The sequence below is a fragment of the Haliotis rubra genome, unplaced genomic scaffold (assembly GCF_003918875.1).
Source record: "Haliotis rubra isolate DU_JTF1 unplaced genomic scaffold, ASM391887v1 Scf102, whole genome shotgun sequence".
Taxonomy (NCBI): Eukaryota; Metazoa; Mollusca; class Gastropoda; order Lepetellida; family Haliotidae; genus Haliotis; species Haliotis rubra.
In genome coordinates, this window is record NW_025764915.1 from 1,494,402 (window position 1) to 1,518,321 (window position 23,920).

General features: G+C 37.8%; 1 protein-coding gene across 7 annotated transcripts in view; it reads right to left on the reverse strand.

The window, feature by feature from the left end:
- Positions 1–23,920, reverse strand: part of LOC124270307 (ras-related protein Rab-3) — a 72,063-nt gene that overhangs the window by 13,826 nt on the left and 34,317 nt on the right. For 6 of the 7 annotated variants that reach the window (XM_046705396.1, XM_046705367.1, XM_046705360.1 and 3 more), the window contains one exon: positions 9,862–10,086. In XM_046705396.1, the coding sequence (XP_046561352.1) occupies positions 9,862–10,086 (225 nt within the window). Of the gene's footprint in view, positions 1–9,861; positions 10,087–22,122; positions 22,232–23,920 lie in introns of those variants that run through there. The other variant, XM_046705388.1, reaches the window with a different exon arrangement.

Sequence of the window (23,920 nt, forward strand, 5' to 3'; positions counted from 1 at the left end):
ATGCTTACAATAGGCTTAGGTATTTACACCAAATTTGACCCCACATAATAGTTTTCTGTTGAATCCATGATTTGATCCTCAGCAAATTGTGAATAGTATACTTCATTTACTGTACATGATGTGGTGTTAGGGATACAAGATGCATAATTCATCTGGTAATGATAAATTTATCGAAGTCTGTGTCAAGCACTTTCATGCGAATTAAAATTTAGTAGAGAGTCAACAATTTGTGCAATTATTATTTAAGGTTATATTTTACATGTGTTCCCATCCCTTCCCTGTAAAATCTTTATTTAAAGACAGATTATTCCATCAATGCGTGCAAGTGACATCTTATCGACTTGTAATCTGTACTTGCGTCATCAATGTGTTATGAGTCTGCTTGACTTGCTTCCTTCACTGACAACGCCTTCAGCCCTTCTCACGTAACCTTTGTGTTATTTACACTGACATCAACATGTCACCTTCTCCAGTGCAAGATGCTTACTGGGCATTAGATGGAGATTTGGACACAGACAGGACCTAATTTCCTGCAAATGGCTATCCTGAACCTTTTGCCATTTAATGTCAGTAGACAAGCAGCATATTTGGAAAACAAAACATGAAATTCTGTAATTTATCACCTCACAATTACAATGTTTGCAAATGAATAGCCACAGCATCATTTTATACAAGATTTGTGAAACAAATTCTGTTTCATTCGGCATATAAATCCACAAGTCCAAGTCATGGTGTCCTGAGGCTGGAGTACAATGTGACTGATTGGATCCCCCGATAACTGTTGTTTATTATTTGCTTAATAGTCAGAAAAATCTTAACTAAATCTCAACCTGTTAGTGATAACAATCAAAGAAATCCTTATCTTTAGACAAGTAGAACAGTCTCTCAGAAGTGGAAACTTACAGGAAATTATGGTAGGTTGATATTAGTTCTCCTGTCACAGTAACAATACACAATATTATAGCTTTAAGGCAACTATGTAAAACAAAATTGAAACTCCACACAATGTAGTTCTTCACCAAGGAACTACAGATGATCTTGAAGTGTTCCCTGGAGGAGACATGGCACAGACAAAAGAAGGTCAATCCAATATTTTGTTAGTCTAAATCCATCACTTTACACTGGAGATGAGTCTGTTAGCAGAAAGCCTGGAAGGCTAGCCTAATTGACTTCAGGACACTCTGCACTGTCGGTGGTCAATATCATGCTGAAGGTCACTTTGTGCCTGGCAGACTTTGAATGAGGATGGCATCCTTAGCAGAACCATGCCACAGGTTTCATGTGTTGCAAGAGATGCCAAAATGAGAATACGTCAGAACAAAGTCTCATGAGAAAACCCATGAACATATGCAACACAAATAAACGTATAGGTCAATCTATCGTCAAAGAATAAATTACACACTTGAATTACCTCGGACACAACAGAAAAAGTATGAACTAAGAACTCCATACAATGAAATTATGCATTAGGATCATACTAATTCTCCATGAAACTGCTTTAGGCAGGTACCAGTTATTCTGCACAAAATGTTTTGGTGCAGTAAACAACATATTATCTTTGACATATTTCCTTTTAAAGTTATGTGTTATTAGCTGAGATCACTACAATACAACAGACAGAAAGACTTTTACAACACTCAGTGGCTCGAGTCACAGACTGCATGGATTTTAGATTTTGAATGTTCATATATATATACTCATGGAATCATGGAATTATTAATCAACACGATTAATTGTCAATCGGGTGATGATCGCATTACTCACGACCTGACACAAATGACTCACGAGCAGATACGAGTTGAAACGAGTAAATGCGAGTATTGACGCTTTTTCACGGACTCTCACGATCTGTTACTGCCGCCTCCACTATATCCTTGACAGTGTTGGGCCTCTGCTCTTGAGTACTGAGGAGACACCTGAATCTATTGGCCATGATCCCAAAGCCATTTTCCACCACTCTCCTCACCTGGAGAGTCTGCAGTTGAAAATCCTCTCCTTCTGTACATCCTTCTTCTGCTGTATGGCTTCATGAGGTAGTTCCTGAGTGAAAAGGAGTCATCCCTGGGGATGAAGAAGGGCATGTGTTGGTGGTCATCAGGGTTTGCAGTCAGAGGGCAGGGTGTAGTGGAGTGCTAGGTCTTCCTCTTCCAGGCCGTTGAACAGTTCCGAGTCTGATGTGTCCTTTTCCACCAAGCTCGATCCACACAATCTTGTTATCTGCATCCACCAGAGCTAGAAGTGGTATCGAAAAAAAGCCCTTGTAATAGAAGTACAGGCAGCCAGTTTGGGGTCATTTCTTGATGGTAATGTGTTTGCCATCGAAGAGCTGTGGTGTTAACCTTGTGTAGTTTTGGAACGCTACTGGGTCCTCCAGCCTCAAATGGGTGTGTAGGAGGCTGGAAAACTGACCAAACTGTTGCCTCCTCTCCTCTGTGAGCCATGGTCGCACCCAGAAGTGCCAGACTGCAACTCTCCTGGCCCTTTGTGGTTAGAGCTGTAGCTGGTCTGGCTGGTGCTCGTCTTATTCCTCTCTGGCGATAATGTAAGCATACAGAAATACGGCAAATGTCACATTGTCATCATCCTCAACTCCTGCCATCATCAAAGGTTGTGGGTTGTAGTGTTCACTTGTTGTAGAAGTTCAAGAAACAATGAAGTCCATGGTCAGTCAGGCTGTATATATACCTGTCGGCGTGTCCAATTGTAACAAAAATCGTGATCATCCTTGATCGCGATTGTGAAAGACATCGCAACCACAATTGTATCCTATCGCAACAGAGCGCATCGGTACATGATGAACGTATCAGTACGTACTTGCACGTACCAGATCGTCCCAAATCGGTGACCCCGACAATGATGATTGTGTCAGATTGCGACCCAATCATGGACTCAGTCGGGACAATCCTATCAGAACGTATGTGATCGTATCTGAACGGGAGACCAGATCGTGTTACCTTAAATTAACCAATCGTGACAATATCACATCCAAGCGCAACAAATCGCCTCAGAATGTATCGACTCACATCACCTTGTATCCAAACCTGAAATTTCAGAGAAGTTCCACGGTCAGCTATGAATGGCCAATCGTGGTGTTTGTAACGGATCGCACGAAAGTATGAACCTAGCATAAACAAATTAGTATCTGCTGTTCCTTGCCTCACCAGATACAAGTGTATGCATACAATATGAAACTACTCTAACATCCCTAATAATTGCACATCTACATCTGCATCAACACCCTTCTCCTCCACTCTTGCGTCCACCCACCAATACTTTCCAGCCCCTACATCAGCTCCTTGTCCACAACGAGATCCCTTAAGTAAATCAAAATGATCAATCTAGACATGCTCGGTGAATCCAGGAAATTGATTTCATGATTGTATCACCATGGATACCACATGTCTTTCACTGAGATGCTTGACAATTTGGACTTCCCTACAATACCTGTAAGTATTTATCTAGGTGATGACTTCTCAGGTTTGTCAATCCAGGTCAAACAGAAGTTTGCCAAGGAAAGAAATTATTGCAATTCTAACATTTACTTTGGGCTCATGACAAATAGTCACTGTCATAAAGAGTGCTAATCTTTATTGATTTACACACAGCTCAGCTAAAATTCAACTAGTTATTTCTAACTTGGCAGAATGACAGACATTAGAATGGTTAATGACAATGTCAGTGGCTAGCACTGGCGATGTCCTATATCCACTAAAGATTAACATGTAAAGTCATAATGAGGGAGACTATAATACAACTGTTACACACGTTTTCAATGAAACATATTAACCAGTCAATATAAAAAAATGGACACAGACGTTGTTTGATTTCTCATCCTTGTCTCCGTAACACAAGCAATTTAATCTACCATGCTTTCTAATCCCCACTGAATGCCTGGCTGACACGGTACTTCCATTCACATCAATACTTGGCATTCAGAATTGTATCACCATCCCTGGAGACCCACTCCATCCTGAGGACAGTCAGTGAACCGCTGTACTGAACCCTAGGACAGTACCAGTACCATCATGTGTACTTGTTTAGTGTACTCAGCAGCATAGTAGATCAGAGACTTCCACAGGCAAAACCATCATGTGTACGTATTCACCTTGGATGTAAACCCACTGATCTCTACATTGATCACATCGATCAGTTGACAGTTATTTAAAATCACATTGTCTTGCTTAGACAAAATTAGAATCAGGTTGTTGGTGTGAACTTTCTAACTGCTGAGGAGAAAAAAATCTTTCTGTGTTTGTGTCATCTGGATAGATGTAACCTGAAAACAGGCTTACATTTTGTTTTCTTCAATGATAGACCCAGACTTTTTAACTGAATGCTCATTATCATTGATGCACAAATTCCTCTTGTCACTTGCAGATGTAAATAGTGTAATAGTAACAGAGTCTGAGTGAGATATTTGCCAGAAATACAGGTCCTACTTACTGGTGCCCTTGAATCCAAGTCTGTGCAAGTATTGTCTTGTGCCACTTATATCAAATTTAAGCAGTTGACCACAAATTGGGCTTCAGACATTGTAAGACTGTATGATTAAACATGGCTTCTAATCTGCCAATGAATCACATTGTCTACAAATACAACAAGGTTTTACAAAACCATCTTTAACATGACTGTCTTTTTACTAGAACATACTCCTGGTAAGATTTGATGCACTCTTAATGAAATCATTTCAGTAAATATTCAATAATAAACCTTTGAACGTCAAGCACTCATGAAATTGCATGAGGACATGGACGTCTTCAGATGCAGTAATGCACCTTCTATTTCCCTCTGCTACAAACCATACATTGTTATACACATACATCAAGGAACCAGGTATAATTAACCATGTTTATGGGGTTCAAGGTTTCTGACTGGCTGACCGGATGAAACACTACTTCCCCTGTTGCCAAGACATTCACACTGCTCTGGTGTTAGGACAGATATGACCCATAATGACAGTTCTATCTACCAACGATCGATTCCACAGAATACGTAAACAGACCTGACATATCAGGAGCTATGAGCAGAAACTTATCATGCAATGAACAAGAATTTATTTGATATTCTGAGACATTAAAATCAATAGCTGGAGCCAACTGCATGACTGGAGATTCCTTCATAGGACTGTGATTGCCATTATATCGAGGCAAAATTTGAGGATGTTTATCTGGTTGGAGCAGTCTGGAATCGTGGCTTGACTACAGTGAGATACATGTCAGTAATTACTTGTTAAGGATGAGAGCCAAACAGAAGAGTTAAACTGAGCGGCAGACATATACTCGCCATCATCTCAAAATCATCATAAGGGAGTTTGAAGCTGGTGAAGTACTACAACTACAGTGAGAACACGCTCCTATCTTACTGCATTTGACAACAGAAAACACCAGGTGAAAGATCAATGACTTTGATATATTGTTGGTTTCCCTCCAACCTTAAAATATTCAAGTGGACAATAATCATGTTCAAATGAAGTCTCCTACATCAAGATCAAGTAATCATCATATGTTGTGGAAATACTTCAAGGATTTACCTATTTTCTGAAAGACTCATTGGTCTGCAACCAAAATTGTACTGAAATAACCATATCTCTTTCTAGCAACCTTCCTCCATTCATCAAAAATGTGTATAACGCAAAAGTGACAATCGAAGCTGGACTTCAGTAAGAGCCTTTTCCTTTACTCTAAATATGGCTTCTTCATCTTTGATCCTGTCAGTTCTGTGAAGACCGATCAATACCTCATCTCATACTGAAGAGCAACTAATAACAGGTATTATACCATGACCAGACAAATACATAAGAACCACCACTTTCTTGTCATATCTGATTTCGTACTTGCTATGTGGTCAAAGATCATGGTAACAACTCAAACCTGGTTTTTGATGACTTGAAAAAGAGAACTATCTTTAGAATTAAAATGTTCCTTATATTTACAGTTAAATATACCACCTGATACCAATATTCAGCAGCCATTGTGTGCTGATAATCTCCATTTTAGTCTCCTTTCATGACACATTTTGGGTATTTGGAATATTTTCTTACGCTGAATGATCAGGTGTTGCCCAAATCCCTGAAAATCATAACTGTACCAAAAAAGAACATTGTGAAGGAAAACACAATGTTGTCCTCAGATAGCTGCAGCAGTTATATTTGAAAATTCTCTGCAAGTCATAAAGCATAAAAACTTGCCCTCTAAGAAATGTTCAGTAGCATGTTCAATGAAACCTTTCGCAATGTGAGTCCTATGTCACACCCAGTTACAAAGCAAGTGCCTACTAATTACATTTCCCTGTCATGATCAAGATCTGCTTCCCTGCAGCAAGAGCCAGGTTGCCATGCCGTAGTGTTGGATGATGGTGTTTCTTGTTAGGCAGACGTTGCTGTGCCTCTCCTCAGGATTCCCACACAGGCAGACCGAATCAATACACAGCTCCCTCCACTGCCATATCAAGTTTGGATGATTTATCACTAGATTATCATATATGTTTTTATACCATTAGCTGTCATTCAAATGTTGGCCTTTCGGTTTTATGCACGAACTTATCTGCAATTTTGCCTTAGAATGGCAAGCAAAAAATCATTTTGGATGGGAATAACTTAGCTTTAGTTTACATGATGAGTTTGTGTTTGCTCAGGAGTCACCTTTATAGAAAAAGTCTAAGACAGATTTTCTGTCCTTACAAGCATGCAGTTTTCAAAACTAAATATCAGAAAAAATGGAACAGAACACATATTTAGGATCTTTTAAATTAGAATACAATGTAAGGTGCCTAATTTCTAACAGTGTTTATGTGAAAGTGTACAAGAACAATATAACATGCCAGATGAGACTAGCCAAATACTAATTATTACGACCCATCCATCAATCAAAACAAGACAGGAGAGGAGAAACAAATTAAGTGATACAATTCAAATATCTGCTATACTAACAAGGTATTGTTTTCTCTGAAGCTCCTTGTGGACACAAAGACCTATATTTCTGACCCTGGTTCACTAAGGTTAACATGACAGTTATTGACAAATAGGCACTCAGTTGTCCTAATAGTATTTGATAGTAACTGATCTTGTTTTCAGTTAATCCAATTATCTATTATCTATTACTTCCATTACACATAGTTCAGTCCTTCATAAACAAGGCTACAACACTGGACAAGAAAAAAAACTACATTGATTTCATCATTTGAGTGTAAATGACAAAGGTGACCGTGTTGCCATGCCAACTCAATTATGGCTCTAATGAGTGTTACTGAGCACCGTTGTAATGTAACCAGTAATAAGTCACTTAATCATCTCATTCTAGCCACAAGATTTACCGCCGTGGAATACTTTGAAAAGGGTACAAATACATGCCTGGAAATGATCCCAAATGAATGACCATGCATGCTGAGACCATGATGGCAAGAGGCTGACAGTTGCCAGCTAGGGGTCATTAGCTGTCTTAACACTAACTCAACATATATTCATAATCACAGATGAAACTGGTAATGGCTTGTCATGACAAATAGTTTGACAACAATGCTGCTTGTTCACAAGAATAAGACAAAACACCTTCAAACAGCCACAAAGCCAATGGCTGCACTTTCCATTTGTTGAAATCAATGTCTGAAGAAGTAGGATTTGGCTGTATTGAAACTAATCTGATTTTACAGAGATAATTTCTCTTAGTTTAATCTTCTTGTGTACCTTAGAGCTATATGGGTTGATGGTGAGCAGAAATCGATATCTAAATTCTTATTCAACTATTTTTGCATACATCTAATTGAAGAAAAACATGTATCTCCACCCACATAATATTCCAGATATATCCGAGATGAAATATATTGAGTTTATCATTTTTTGTCCATATAATATTTATCTAGTATTAAGAGACTCCTTCTGTAGATAGTTTTCAGGTGCGTGTCATATTACACCTATGACGTCAATGCGTTCAGCCATAGTTATGAATATTGCATTGATTTAATGAGCTTACTATTGATTTTGGTGACATCTCAAACATCCCTGACACTAATCCCTCAAATTAAGAAAAGTCGTGATCATCCAGTTAACACATTTAGCATTCTAAACCACAACCTTACTTCCAGTAAAATGTATGATCTAGTCAACATGATGGTTCAGAATATTGAACTTGGTAACTCTCAAGGATGTTGTCTACCACAAAGAGAATTTTGAAATTTGACATAAAAATAACACAATGTATTCTCGAATGTAATAAAAGGTATATTCCTCATGGAAAATGACGAGGACGTTTTGCATCATTTATGGACCCTATTTATATAAAAAAAACAAAAAAACTTTGTGATACTGAAGTATAGATCACCAGCACCACCAAACTGCGCCAGCCCAGCATCCACGTCTCATTGGCAGATTTAATGCCCGAACTAATACATATATAACCTGAATCCCACTTCCTATTTTTATTGGATAGTGGTGATGTATTCTTCCTCAGAATAACCACTGATCTATTTGTCACTAACATAATCTTTCTAAAAATATGTCTCTTTCTAAAAATATGTCTCTTGTCTTGAACAATCTTCAGAACAGTGGTTCCAGAAATAATTCCACTCATTCTATTTCTCCCAGTGCTAGAATTGGAAAGAAGTACATCACGATTACAATAAAGCTGTAATGGCCTGTATTCCCCAGAGTTTGTGACAGGGCCAGATGCTACTCACTACGTTTACTGTGTGTGGGAGCATTACACAGATACAAGTCCTATCTGCTGAGATGAATCAATACTGAATTAAAGTCATGACACACCCTAGCAAGGTTACAGAGACTGTGTCATAAATAACTTAGTGATATGTAGGCACAGAAACGTCAGTGAGAATAGTCAATATCTGACAAAGAAAGGGAGAAATACAGGCATCTACTTTTAGGCATTCCTTTCCTTCTAGCCTGTTGATCTCAAATCAGTTAGATACCAAGTAAAGTAAAGGATAAAAATGGGTACTGTAAAATATGGCTCTTCCTTTCCCAATTTGTTGTCCTTGATTCTGGTAACAAGTCAGTACTGGCAGCCTTGAAGACAGCCATATCCTTCTCAGACTTCCACATTAATTCACTCATGATTAGATCAAACGATGGATGGATTTCAAATTTCATTGCTGACAAACTGAATGACAAGGTGGGAATTGTATAATCTAAGCATAGAGCAAGACTTTCAGAAATGAATATGAAAGTCATCATACATATTCACAACAAGAAAACTTTGTTCATTACAACAACTGCAAATCTGGGACACAGAACAGAATCATTGTGAAAGTATTTATAACAATAATTTGTAATAATACTTGAGTTTGGTATTGATTTAGAACATCATTATAAACAAGATATTCTTGGTTTGACAAGATCACTTCATCTTACTTCATACAGTTTCATGACATGAACAGAAACACTAAACAGTCATTCAATCACTGGATGTGTAGTCATCAGAGCCATTAGTCCAAGTCAGTTCCTCATCATTCTCTTCTTTTAGCAGAAATGTATTAACATGCACTGGGTGTATTTTAAAGTTGGTATAAATATAAGTTGCATTTTGCAGTTTCAGGTTGCACCAGTGCAAGTTCTAAATGTTCAATTGGCTGCCATATAGCTGGAATATTGTAGAGTGCGGCGTAAAAATAAACTCACTCACTCTAAATGCTCAATTGAGCCCTGATATAACATATATCCCATACTGTCAGAGTTCCAAAATAAGAACTTTAAGAATCTTCCAAGTCCAATCACAGCACTGCCCACAACTGGTAGCCATTCTATTATCCAGCACTCTTGCTTAATCTTGGAGTAACAGAACCCATATCCATTACGGACAAGATGTAACGCTCAGAACATGATACAACAAAATAAGATGTTCTAACACTTACCCATATTTGTAATTTGACCCTCTTGTCTTGTCTGAATACTGTCTTGACTTTGAAGTCAATTCCGACTGTGCTGACGAAGGCAGACGTGAAGGAGTCGTCTGCATATCGGAAGAGGAAGGAGGTTTTACCAACAGAACTGTTGCCGATGATTAACAATTTAAACATATAATCAAAGTTCTGGTCAGCCGCATCTTTCTGCCACTTGGAGTCATTTGCTGAGGCCATCTGAAATTGAAACATTACACATTAATAATGATACACACTGGGTGAATTCAGGGGACTAAACAAATTTTATACAAAACACACACGTGGTCAAGAATGTCATATGCTAGACTGTGTAAAAGTCATAGTGGTCAAACCATCAATATACCACACTGTTGGCCAGGAAATTTGCACTGCTCAAGTTTTCTCAATATCAAAGACCCACTCTCATAGTATAACACATTACATCAGCTAAAAAAAACCTAAGAAATGAACATTAATGTTCAAATCCCTTCCAAATGACATCTACCGGTACATGAATCCTGTTTCAGTCACCACTTACAACAAACAACCGGAACCATGTCTAAAGGCCGACCCTATAATGCAGAGAACACAGCAAAACCTATCTCCTATATAGATGTCACAGAGAAGTATTGATGACTCATGTGAAAAACACTGTTCCATAAATACCATTAGTAGCACTGCTGGTTACACACCTGAAAGGTGGGGAGTGGTATTCCTGAGAGTGTTAGCACTCACTTGTTTGCCTGCACCATTCTGACTGTATACAAGGGAGTAAGAATGGCATATTTTGTATATTGTTCATATCTCGTCATCAATTTCATGAGTACTGAGAAAAAGTACCCTTTACTGGCATTGAACAAATCTGAACTAATTTAGTGTTTCTCACAAAAACAGCATATAAATCAAACACAGTATATTAATACTACATTACACCGAAAGTCAACTCCAGAAAAGGTATATTAACACAACAAAGCCTCGGGTAATTTTGTTATGCATGTATTCTAAAGGTCCATTAAGGAAAAACGTAGCTTTTCACACATGATTTACGTTCATTTCATCTTCAGCTCATTTTAGTAGAGACCATATGTTCTCTGATTTTAGAATTGACCCAAGGACAAAAATACTGGTGTAGAAATTGATTGCTGGATCACTTGTAAATTGGCTGCAACTTCATACAGAGTTTTGATTGGTATTTCAGCACTGATCTGTGTCCTGCTGCTTGAGGAGGAAATTACACTGCCGGGCTGGCGTCATCACACGCTACATTATTTCACTAAACTCTAGGGGTGACTATTTAAGGGGAAACAACTATCGCGATAGTGATAGATTATTGCAACATACTATTGCGACCAACTATTTCCAATACTATAGCTTCTTCTCTGTGAATTGTCTCATTTGAAGTCATTTGCCAAATGAATTTATAGTTTCTATGAAATAAAAACAAGTTGAACCCCGAGTCGCATGCCGGGTTTGCTGCTATGCTGGTTTAAGAGGTAACAGGGGCGGATAACTCTAAATCAAAGTGAACAAATCTGTGGATAGTCACACATACTCTATATGCCACGATAGTTTTTTGTTTCTAACATGACTAATTGCTATCGGAGACTCAGACGATATGATGCATCGTTACAGCCCGATTAAACTCACTACGCTTTCAGCTGATGTTGGCGTGATGCCATTTTGATAACTGAACAAGCATCATTTCATGAATCAAATATGCTTCAGTTAGACCTGTAAAAGGAGGAACTTCTTAACATATCTGATTAAGAGAAAACAACAAACACTAATCAATGTTGATGTACTGTCATCTCAACTCATTTCAGCCCAAATCAAGCTATTAGGCAACATTTTTGGTTTTTAACATGTTCATAGCTATGAAGTAAAATACCTACAAAACCAAAATCATGAAGAATCTGTATTAAACTTAGAACAAGGTTTCTTCTTAAACTTGGTGCAACATACTCAGCATGACCTTCTTGAATTCTCTCTATCCCAACTTAACCTGTCTAAGTGAAGTCAATGGTAACATCATTAGTAAAACCGGCACAGCTCTAATCTCCAAGCCTGAATGGTCATCAGTTGTCAGGCAAGCCAGAGCAGTAATGATATCCTACATTTCCATGGACTGCTCTCAACCAAGTGTCTGTGAACTACACTCTGCACATTGGTCACACTGAAGCACGGACAACACACAGCTCTTACAGGTAGAATACACCACTTCTCACTGCAGTATATTAGTAGTTTATCTCTTATTACAGTATATTAGTAGTTTATCTCTTATTACAAGGACTTAAAAAATATTTATGTCAAAGGTATGCTTGAAAGAAAAAAACTAAGACAGATGTAAGTTTGATTGTATCATCCTTTCTTCACAATAATGGACTACATCATAAGCTGTTTCCTTTTATATCCATTTCAACGAGAATCACTTGGATTTAATTGCACATAGAGCTAAGCATAGGCTATCCAGTTTGACTTATGTTCAAATATGAAACTCACATTTGGGTGTTCAAGGAAAATTCTAGCATGACCATGGAAACCTTAAGCTAATCACATTAAAACATTTGCCTGAATACTTCAAATTTCAGGGACGGTAGGGTAGCCTAGTGGTTAAAGCGTTCGCTCGTCACCCCGAAGACTCGGGTTCGATTCCCCACATGGGCACAATGTGTGAAGCCCATTTCTGGTGTCCCCCGCTGTGATATTGCCGGAATATTGCTAAAAGCGGCATAAAACTCACTCACTCATTCAAATTTTAAATGTGACCTGTTAATAAAGTTCACATTTTCTGTCAAAAAGAAAATTTCCCAAATATGTCAATATTTGACTTACTTCATTTTGATCAGTATGGCTGAATATCCTCACCTGACCAAGTGTGCTAACAACATATGTCTGACATGTCTGAGAAACATTTCATCATTTCTCACACATACTCTGCCACTGAGATGCAACACCTACTAAGAGCTTGAGCTGACACATCAGAATTCTTGCCGAGCTGTCCTTCCAGTATCCAAGCTGTGGTTGCTATGTGTGCAAGCTGTGATGCCCATGTTCAATTCATCGTTCTGTATTCTAGGAGTGGCATTTAGACATGAACAGCATAGGTCTTGCTACCGAAACATTACACAATATGAGGTAACTGATCCTGCCCGAGACTCGCAGCTGCCTACTGAAGCCTTCCCATTACTCTAAGCTGCAACACATACGTCCCTGAGGTTAGATTGTGTCATACATAGTCAGCACAGGTGAGATAAATGCGGTTAAATATCAAACTACCAATCTTTTGCTCTGCAGCCGTGTGCACTATCCACTTCACCAATGAGTCTGTTCTTCGTGAAAGAAGACAATGCTTTGTTTCAGATGACTTTACATCAATTTAATTTTCATTGCTGAAGCATTCGACATGCAATAAATGACAGTATCTGCAGAAATGAAAGAAGTTCACTTGCACAGATGCTCTCTCATTAACATAAATCAGACAAAGATAAAAAAAACCCAGTTCAATATCTTGACCGTTTCTGATCAAACGTGGACATTGTAAATGATCTATTTGTCACACGTCAAACCTAACACATTTTTGAAGCATGAGTTCAGTACACTATGACAGGCTACTAACATCAATGACATCGGTTAGTCACCATTGGTGATGGAGGAACATAGTGTAAATATATTAAAGTATTCACAACGGATGGCAATGTGTTATTTTTGTTTCAGTCATAAGTTTGTAGCTGTACAGTAACCTACACTTGTAGAAAGAGGTGCTTAGTATGGTTCATATTGTAAAGCTCTGGCTTGAAAGATTGAATGTCATCAATCTGCGTGGCCATTTCTCAGATCAACAACTGGACTGTAAGGTCAGGGCTCACATCACTTAGAGACTGCTGGGATGTAACTAAAACACTGAAGACTGAAGCATTTAACAACAAACAGATATAACTGTTCCATTATATATATGGCTATGCAATAGAAAAATCCATCAAAGTCACACATCCGATTTAAAGACCCAAGTGGAAATGCAGCCTTTCAGACTACGTGATAATGAGATATCCCAACTGCCACAGACACAGTTAACACAGCTAAGTGATAATGAGATATCCCAACTGCCACAGACACAGTTAACAAAGCTAGGTGATATTATGAGATATCCCAACTGTCACAGACACAGTTAACAAAGCTAGGTGATATTATGAGATATCCCAACTGCAACAGACACAGTTAACACAGCTAAGTGATAATGAGATATCCCAACTGTCACAGACACAGTTAACAAAGCTAGGTGATATTATGAGATATCCCAACTGCCACAGACACAGTTAACATTAACAAAGCTAGGTGATAATGAGATATCCCAACTGCCACAGACACAGTTAACAAAGCTAAGTGATAATGAGATATCCCAACTGCCACAGACACAGTAAACAAAGCTAAGTGATAATTAGATATCCCAACTGCCACAGACACAGTTAACAAAGCTAGGTGATAATGAGATATTCCAACTGCCACATACAGTTAACAAAGCTAAGTGATAATGAGATATCCCAACTGCCACAGACACAGTTAACAAAGCTAAGTGATAATTAGATATCCCAACTGCCACAGACACAGTTAACAAAGCTAGGTGATAATGAGATATCCCAACTGCCACATACAGTTAACAAAGCTAAGTGATAATGAGATATCCCAACTGCCACAGACACAGTTAACAAAGCTAAGTGATAATGAGATATCCCAACTGCCACAGACACAGTTAACAAAGCTTAACAAAGCTAGATAATGAGATATCCCAACTGCCACAGACACAGTTAACTTGGCTAAGTGATAATTAGATATCCCAACTGCCACATACAGTTAACAAAGCTAAGTGATAATTAGATATCCCAACTGCCACATACAGTTAACAAAGTTAAGTGATAATGAGATATCCCAACTGCCACAGACACAGTTAACACAGCTAAGTGATAATGAGATATCCCAACTGCAACAGACACAGTTAAAAAAGCTAAGAGATAATGAGATATCCCAACTGCCACAGACACAGTTAACAAAGCTAAGTGATAATGAGATATCCCAACTGCAACAGACACAGTTAACAAAGCTAAGTGATAATGAGATATCCCAACTGCCACAGACACAGTTAACAAAGCTAAGTGATAATTAGATATCCCAACTGCCACATACAGTTAACACAGCTAAGTGATAATTAGATATCCCAACTGCCACAGACACAGTTAACAAAGCTAGGTGATAATGAGATATCCCAACTGCCACAGACACAGTTAACAAAGCTAAGTGATAATGAGATATCCCAACTGCCACAGACACAGTTAACAAAGCTAAGTGATAATGAGATATCCCAACTGCCACAGACACAGTTAACAAAGCTAGGTGATATTATGAGATATCCCAACTGCCACAGACACAGTTAACAAAGCTAAGAACTGCCACAGACATAATGAGATATCCCAACTGCAACAGACAGACACAGTTAACAAAGCTAAGTGATAATGAGATATCCCAACTGCAACAGACACAGTTAACAAAGCTAAGAGATAATGAGATATCCCAACTGCCACAGACACAGTTAACAAAGCTAGGTGATATTATGAGATATCCCAACTGCCACAGACACAGTTAACAAAGCTAAGTGATAATGAGATATCCCAACTGCAACAGACACAGTTAACAAAGCTAAGAGATAATGAGATATCCCAACTGCCACAGACACAGTTAACAAAGCTAGGTGATATTATGAGATATCCCAACTGCAACAGACACAGTTAACAAAGCTAGGTGATATTATGAGATATCCCAACTGCCACAGACACAGTTAACAAAGCTAGGTGATAATGAGATATCCCAACTGCCACAGACACAGTTAACAAAGCTAGGTGATAATGAGATATCCCAACTGCAACAGACACAGTTAACAAAGCTAGGTGATATTATGAGATATCCCAACTGCCACAGACACAGTTAACAAAGCTAAGTGATAATGGATAAAAAACATCCACATACAATATAACCTTGAAAAACGTGAAGGTCATTCTGATGCAATGGTTTTCATGACAAATCGTGACCACAATGGCTGACTACTATTGTTACTTAAAAAACACAGCAACTACCTGTACAGTTTTCCAGTGCACACAATCAAATGGAACAATGAAATATTGGAAGCAGTTATTATTTAGATGTTAGCATATTACTGCATAATTCAAACTGAAAAGAAACTATAGGTAACAAAATAAAACATTTAACACATGTATGAACAGTATGGTCTGTGCTTACAACCATATTCCATTAGGCCTATATACACTGTACAATGCACAACTTGGTATCACAATGCTCTGTAGCTCGACTGACTTATAAAGTCATAATCTGATAACACTTTATCCATATTCTAGTACAAATACCTACAGTGAGGTAAAGAAAAAATGATGCAGAGATACAGGGAAATAGAACAAAAGACACCAGTTCACCACTAGACCTATCTTTCCTAATTTTGACGAACTTCTGAAATATTATATGGTTTACAATATCTGCCCTGGAAAACAGCACTGACTATATTTCCGGAATCTAAAAACAAATCACAAAATACTGAAAGGCACCAGTTCACCACAAGACCTATCCCTACACCACATTTGGAGAAGAAATATCGTACGGATTTCAAGATCTGCTCTGGAAATAAAATGTGACGGTTGGATGCATGGCACGCATTTCGATATAATCCAGTGCAAAATTTATTAGTATAAAAAACTGACCTGCTGTTGTTCACTATTTCTTCCTATATCCTATACCCAAATTCCTACACTTTGCGAAATAATCCCCAATGTCAGCAAATAACTTAATGACACTTAGTGGCAGGCTAGTGTGCAGCATCGTTTTAACATATGGTTTTCCAATTATATACCCACTTTGATTATTCCCCACCTAATATCGCTACCTCTAAACAACAAGCTGAAGACAAGCAGGCCTGTAACAACGAAGCAACCTAACACACCCCTAGATTTGTAATGAGAATGGGTCATTATCAATAATCCTGCAAAAGCTGTATGCCAAACTGCAATACATTTTCAAACAAGATGGCTGATAACTGGCCATTAATGGGTTTCCAAACATGACTGCAGCCACATAGTTTCAGGATAAACTCTCTTGGTATTCAGTCACGTGAACTGAAAACAATGTATTTTCAGCATCTACTTAAAACAGAATACATGTTTTCCCTTGTTGAAAACATCTGTTATGGTCATGTGATCGACAGACCTTCATATTTAATTCGAGGATCAGACAGCTATGGCATCATGACAACAAGCCCGAACACCCACTGGTGAAAGTCCTGTTAGTGGTCAGCAGGCACCATTTCTGATTCGAAGAGCCAACTCTGCATCACGAGTGACATTGTATACGTTAAGAATTGTTTCCAGAAATGTCTACATCGTTTAACTTTTGATGAGGATACCAGATATTAAGTATATATTAATAAGGACAATAACTTAAGATAGTGTGTACTGATGTTATCTTCATACAAAAATAGAGACAAAAATAAGCCAATTTCAAGGCAATATTGAAATCATTTGAATATTGAAAAGGCAGTATTTTAAAACTCTTGACTTGTCATTAAATAGTTGACTGAAAGTATTAGTGCTGCTGTATTATGAGCACTTTGTGGAAGATACAAAACAGGTCATCAATTTTCTATCGATACCATCCTACTGCTATGTCCAATGCTTTAGCTGCACTAATTACATAAAAGCACCAAATGTGAACTACACTTTGTTACACAACATAACACCCAAGGAAAAAAACATGAGAAAATACAAGTTTCAATGAACAGGTTTCGGACAACAAAATTGTTGACATGTACGTCAGTGTCAAGAACATCAATCAATTCTGTTAACGTGTGAAGCTTCTGTAAAACCATTACCCCTAGGCATTGCCACACCAGCTACACACTTCAGTGACCCAAGACTCAAGTCACAACAACAAGATACTGCCAGCTGAAATAGCTACCAGTCAGGAAAATAACCATGGTGGTCATGTTTTATCATCCTCCTTCAATATCACTAGACTACCTTAGTAGACATAATAATATCAAATATACATCATATTCTTAACTCCACATAAACTTAACATACATAATTTGCTGTTGCTAATGTGTTTACTCCCACCCACAGAGGACGCAGATTCATCTGAACGTGATTTACTATCCTTGCCTGACAGGCAACAAAGAAGCAATTAACCATATGCAGTATTGATGATAGTCCTTCAGACACTGATAAGACGCCCAATTTTCTCTTGAGCATCTAACTCTTTGAAATTTCCTTTGAGGGAATGTGACCTTGAAGGGCAACAAAGCCAAACCACTGTGGTTGTGAAACTGGCAGTCTCTGTGAGCCAAGCTTCACAACAGGGCTATGCTTGTGGCCAAGATATAATTAGCCAAATCTTGTATCTTTCAGGCTTCAGTGGCAGATATCTTGTAACAAACTACTGAAATAAAAGGAACAAATGTCCTTGATGTCCATGATTCAAACAATGATTTATCACACTGCCTACAAACATTGTTACTTGGCCACCCAAATGGTGGAAACAAGTTGTAAAGATGATTTCCCCTACAGGATAGTACTGTTACATGCATGTGGACTGAATTGTTGACTAACTGGAGTTTTAAAGACAAACAATTTGTGTTGGTTTTGGTTTTTTTCAGAGGGAACAAGGTCACATTCAATGTCACATGTTGTCTGTTATGTCCAGTAATAGCAGCTAATAATAGTCTACATGATAACACTAAAATCTAAGATGCTTAGAACCAGGCTTGTAGAGTTATACCTTTTTGTGATAGGTAGCCTTTCCAAACCAGGTCACTTCTGGAATGAAGTCACAGTGCCTTTGCAAATGAAACAACACCTTCAACAAATCCAAGTCATATCTTTCTGAGACAAAAACAGCAATTCTCAGTGAATGCAAACAGTGTTGTGACATTGCTATTGCCATTGTCCTCACTAAGAATGGAGGACAAGAACATGTAGGAGCCAAGTCTTTAAACACAGGCTACCAATCCACCTTCCCAACTACAACTGCAGAGAGTGTGGTTAATGTACTCGCTTAGATAACATACTTCAGATAAAGCAATACAGCGTAACAGCACAAAGGTGGGCAGCATTTGGAGTCCACATACAAGCATGTTTGGCATCTTTGGAATCTCCTTGAAGATAACACTCTGTCAGTTGTATCAACACAAGCAGCGGAATACATCCCCATGTGAGCTCTTGTAATTAAATACTTATGAGCAACACTTACGCGTAAACTTGGAAGTAACATATCTTGACTTTGGACTTTCCAACAAAGAACAGGAATCAGAAAATATGTCAACAGCCCCTGCTTAATCCACAGTATCCAAGACAGGCAAATTTGTTCACACGTCCTGAGCTGACTTCTCAGAAATGAAGAAATGCTAAAACTACTGCCAGTGGTTGTGGTGACTGGAACCTAGTTAGATGCCATGGCAATAGACCCTGTTGCTACAAATTCAATCTCCCATGACCATGGAAATGTCCCCAAATCTACTTATCTCACAAATTTGGTCATCTGCAATGGCATAGTGGGCAAGTCAATGACTGTCTTTGCAGACAAGGTGAATGAGATTGAAGACCCAGCCAGCTGCACGTCAAGAGGCCATCAAACAAGTATACTGATCAGAAGCATGGATAACAATAGAAACAGCTGAATAACAATGTGCACAGATAACACACACTACTTTGCAGAAGTAACAATAACACTGAAGTGGAAATAAGATGAATAATCTGTTGACTGAATTATGAGACTTCCAAAGGTTAAATAATGCTACACAGCTTTGTAAAGCACCTAAATGTTCTGGAATATTGGAGGAACAAAACATATAAAATTAAGATCATCTACAATCTACAAACTTGGCAACTAGTTCAAAGAATAGAAACAGTCCAGATAAAACTGTTAAATCCACTAAACTCATATACTATCATAACATATGGTCCCATATATATATCTATACCATATAGGAAAAGATGTTGATGCACTGCTAGAGTCAAGGCCTACATAAAGGTCAACAGGCATAATAGGACAAACATTAAAATGTACAACAAAATGTCAAACCATTTAGTTTGGAACAAAAGAATTGCTCACTGTATACAGAATTAAACATTGATACATGAATTTAATGGCCAAATAATGGGCCAAAATGACATTCTTAAAATTGAATCCTAAATAGATGTCAAATATAAAATATTCTAAAATTTATGAGGGCACATGAAGGTAAAAGGACATGGTGAGGTCAAAAGTATAAATATTCCATAAAATGCAACATGTCAATCCTACAGAACAAGCTTGCTGTAAATCACATATAGCAAAGATGAGCACACTAAGCCATGCCTTACCTAGAAAATAATGAAAAACACCATGGTCGTAAAATGATTTAACTGTCACTAGATATGAAAAGTGTATACCTTGTCATATATTCAGCAGTCACTCAACTGTTAACAGAACAGCCATCCATAACCAAATGATGTGGCACAGCTCAATGGCAATACACATCTGTTGAGACAGGTAATTGTTGAGCATTGTATTCACTGGTAGTGTGACATTCTATGTTGTTTACATTTGTGATGTTCTTATTCATCTCTATGTTCTGATGTAGCCACTCGGATATCAAAGAGTTAACAAACAACAAATTTAAATATAGAGATGACAAAACTATATGGAAGATCAACTTCTTTATTTTCACAATGGACATCCATAAAGTTTTGTCATCTCTATACCGTTAACGTCTAGCATGCCACTCAAACAAAACAAATATAGACTCAAATATTTTCAATACATTCTTATTTGACCCAAATCTCATCTTTTTAGCAATAATGTTACTGTTAATACTATTAAGTGAACAAACATTTTATCAGAGGGCAATATTATTACTGTAAAAGTAAGAACTCAGCATGAAGCATTCGAAATGCACAATGTTGTGCTATACAAAATATTGAGATGGTGAAAGTCATCCTCATCTAAATTAGTTTGGATTTTTGTATGTAAAGTAACACTCAACAATATTACAGCCAATATTATGATGGCAATCTGTACATAATTAAGTCTGCATCTGACAATCCAGTGATTGATGTCACGAGGACTGATTCATGCAATTGTGGTTATGAAGATATGATATCAACTATGTCACCAAACCTGACCACCCTCTTCATTTAATTGTCCCCTATAAGCATAGGTTGCTGGGTACCTGTGTTCTTACCCAGATACCCACTGGTTAATCTGTGGAATGTGGATGACAAACAATGGTGGTTACTCAGACTACACTATGCTATTTCCTTTTCAGCTGTCCTTTCCATGCATGACTTAGTGATGTCAATGTGGACAATTTTCAACAATGGGGTCAAAGTGAATCATAAACTGTTACCCAAATATCATGATTTGAAGAAATTACGGAACAAAGTGTTTAATGTACAGATTAGAACATTCCAACTTGCCTACATCCACTTCAAGTATCTGCTAGATTACTGCTTACATCATGTCCACTTTGATGACAGGACATAGAAAAACAGTATAAAAATATTCCTGGCCCATATTGTTAGTGAAATGTAAATCAAGTCTCAAGGACAAGGATTTACCCAAATGCTGCTTTCATATGAGCTATAATACCTGTCATTTCATTGTTTAGCAATAAATACCTGTTGTTCAAATGTTCACAAACTGCAAAGATCAAATTTTAAGAACTGAAATCTAATGACCAGGTCTGCAATTTCTACACTCGCAAGCCTCAACATAGCTCACATCATTACTCAGGATTAAGGCTAATGTTAATCTCTCAAGAAGACGGACATACTACAGATACATGGAGGTTGTTGACAGTGTCCTTCTCCTCACACTGGAGAGTGAACTCCCCCACATCATCATTCCCATACTTTATATCAAGTGTTATATCAAAATGAAATCATCCTTAGTTAATCTGACCAGTGGATTAGACTGAACTTTACAACATGTGAGCAGTTGGACACCATACAAATAACATCAAACAAGACTGATCTGTTTTCAGACTGGGATGTTAGTATACAGTAACATGTACATTCAAATGAATGAACAACCCGTATCCTGGATAATATGGATCAAAATATCTCAACATAATAACAACCATAATCTGTGACATAACAAAATACTTCCACATATAGTCAATCTCTTTACAAAGAAGATGTCAGCAATCCATGAATAACCATAGCTTACCTCAGTTGTTGAAATTATGATTCAAATACAATGATACGAATCCAAAACTGCCAGCTATGCAGGTCGAGAGAGAACTGTGAAGCTATGCATGGGCAGTCCCAGGTTGAGTGAGCTCACTGCACAAGCCCGGGGACGAGGTTAGCTGGCAACTCCAATACAGTATGTAGATACCACATAGGTATTCTGAAATAGCAGGGCAATGACGAAACCATTGATTTTCCCTGTTTACGGTCACCATCATGTGAGAGTTGCTGTATATATGTTCACCAGCTGTCACCCCAAACATGACCAGCTTTTCATCTTGTAGACACATACAAAGATAACAGTGAAGCCATATGCCAGATTAATGTGGTTTCAAATGTCAGAACTTCGGACATTTCATTATTCATGAAGAACTTTACTATGAACTAGACCTATATTTCCTTTGCTCACAATTGATTTCATTTAAAATGAAGTGAGGATATGTTAAAGTGCCAAGCCTATAAGACTGTGTTAATGCCTTCCACTACATTAGGTTCATGAGGTTATAAATTTTATGTAATACCAACCACAATGGAGTCTGTACCATTTCGGTCAACATCGTTTGCAAGATTGATGTGAAACAACAAAACGGAAAGTTCAACTTAAGAAACAATAAAAGAAGCCTGATAACTAAATTCAAAACACTTAGCTATCACAATACTCATGACATAGAAAGAAATGACTGACTGCCTCTTGTTGGTAAGCATTATACCAATGAATCATCATGACACATATCGTTTGTGGTCTAATCAGACATGACTGCAATGGAGCAATCAAAGCTGCACATTCATCTCAGTCATTTTACTGAAGTCAAACAAGGCAATAATTACTAATATAATCTGATGATAACCAAATATACTGTATTCATTCATGATACAGGTTTCATTGTATCAGCCTGTTCATACAAGGATTTGGTCTTGAACAGAAAAATAGCATATTATAGGGGTTTCTCCATACTGAGAAGGTCAAAGGCATGCCATATAAATTGCCAGAAGGTTGTGTATTGAACTTTTCACAGGGTCATACTCAACCTCAGCACAACAGTCAATGTTTTGATTCACATTAGTGAGCCCTTTGTAACATTGGTTGAAATCAAAGTGAGTTTACTACAGGAATGACCTCAATGGGTGTCTGTGACATGATAGCAAAAGCCTAATGTGGGAGGGTCTGGGGTGGTGAGAAGAGTGTGTGCAGCCTACATGTAATTGTTACCTTCAGCTGTCATGACTCAGTCTAGGATTAGTACATCAATACCCAGAACATACCTTCACATACAAAAAACTTGTAAACTTCTTAACTGAACATATGTTAAAAATGTCTTACTTTGATCCTTTCCATGTTTAATTTAAAGAATGGGACACCATGAATTTTGATAATGTAGCTGTGCAAGCACAGATACACCAATAAACTCAAGAGATTGGACAGAAAACGATTTGAAGTGCAGTTTATTACAAAATCAGTGACAACTCCATTTGGACTGCATTTCTGTCACTGCATACACATGACATTATTTGGTCATGATTTAGGGACTTCAAATGATGCTACCTTATATAAATCATCTGCCATACTTACCTCATCTTACATATAAGGACTGACTGACTGAATTTGGTTTTACCCCACTTTTAGCAATATTCCAGTAACATCGTGACGGGGAACACCAGAAATGGGCTTCATACATTGTACCCATGTGAGGTTACATAAAAGGAAGGCTAGTGATAACCATGTAGAAGACTGACTGACTGACTGAGTTTGGTTTTACGCCGTTTTTAGCAATATT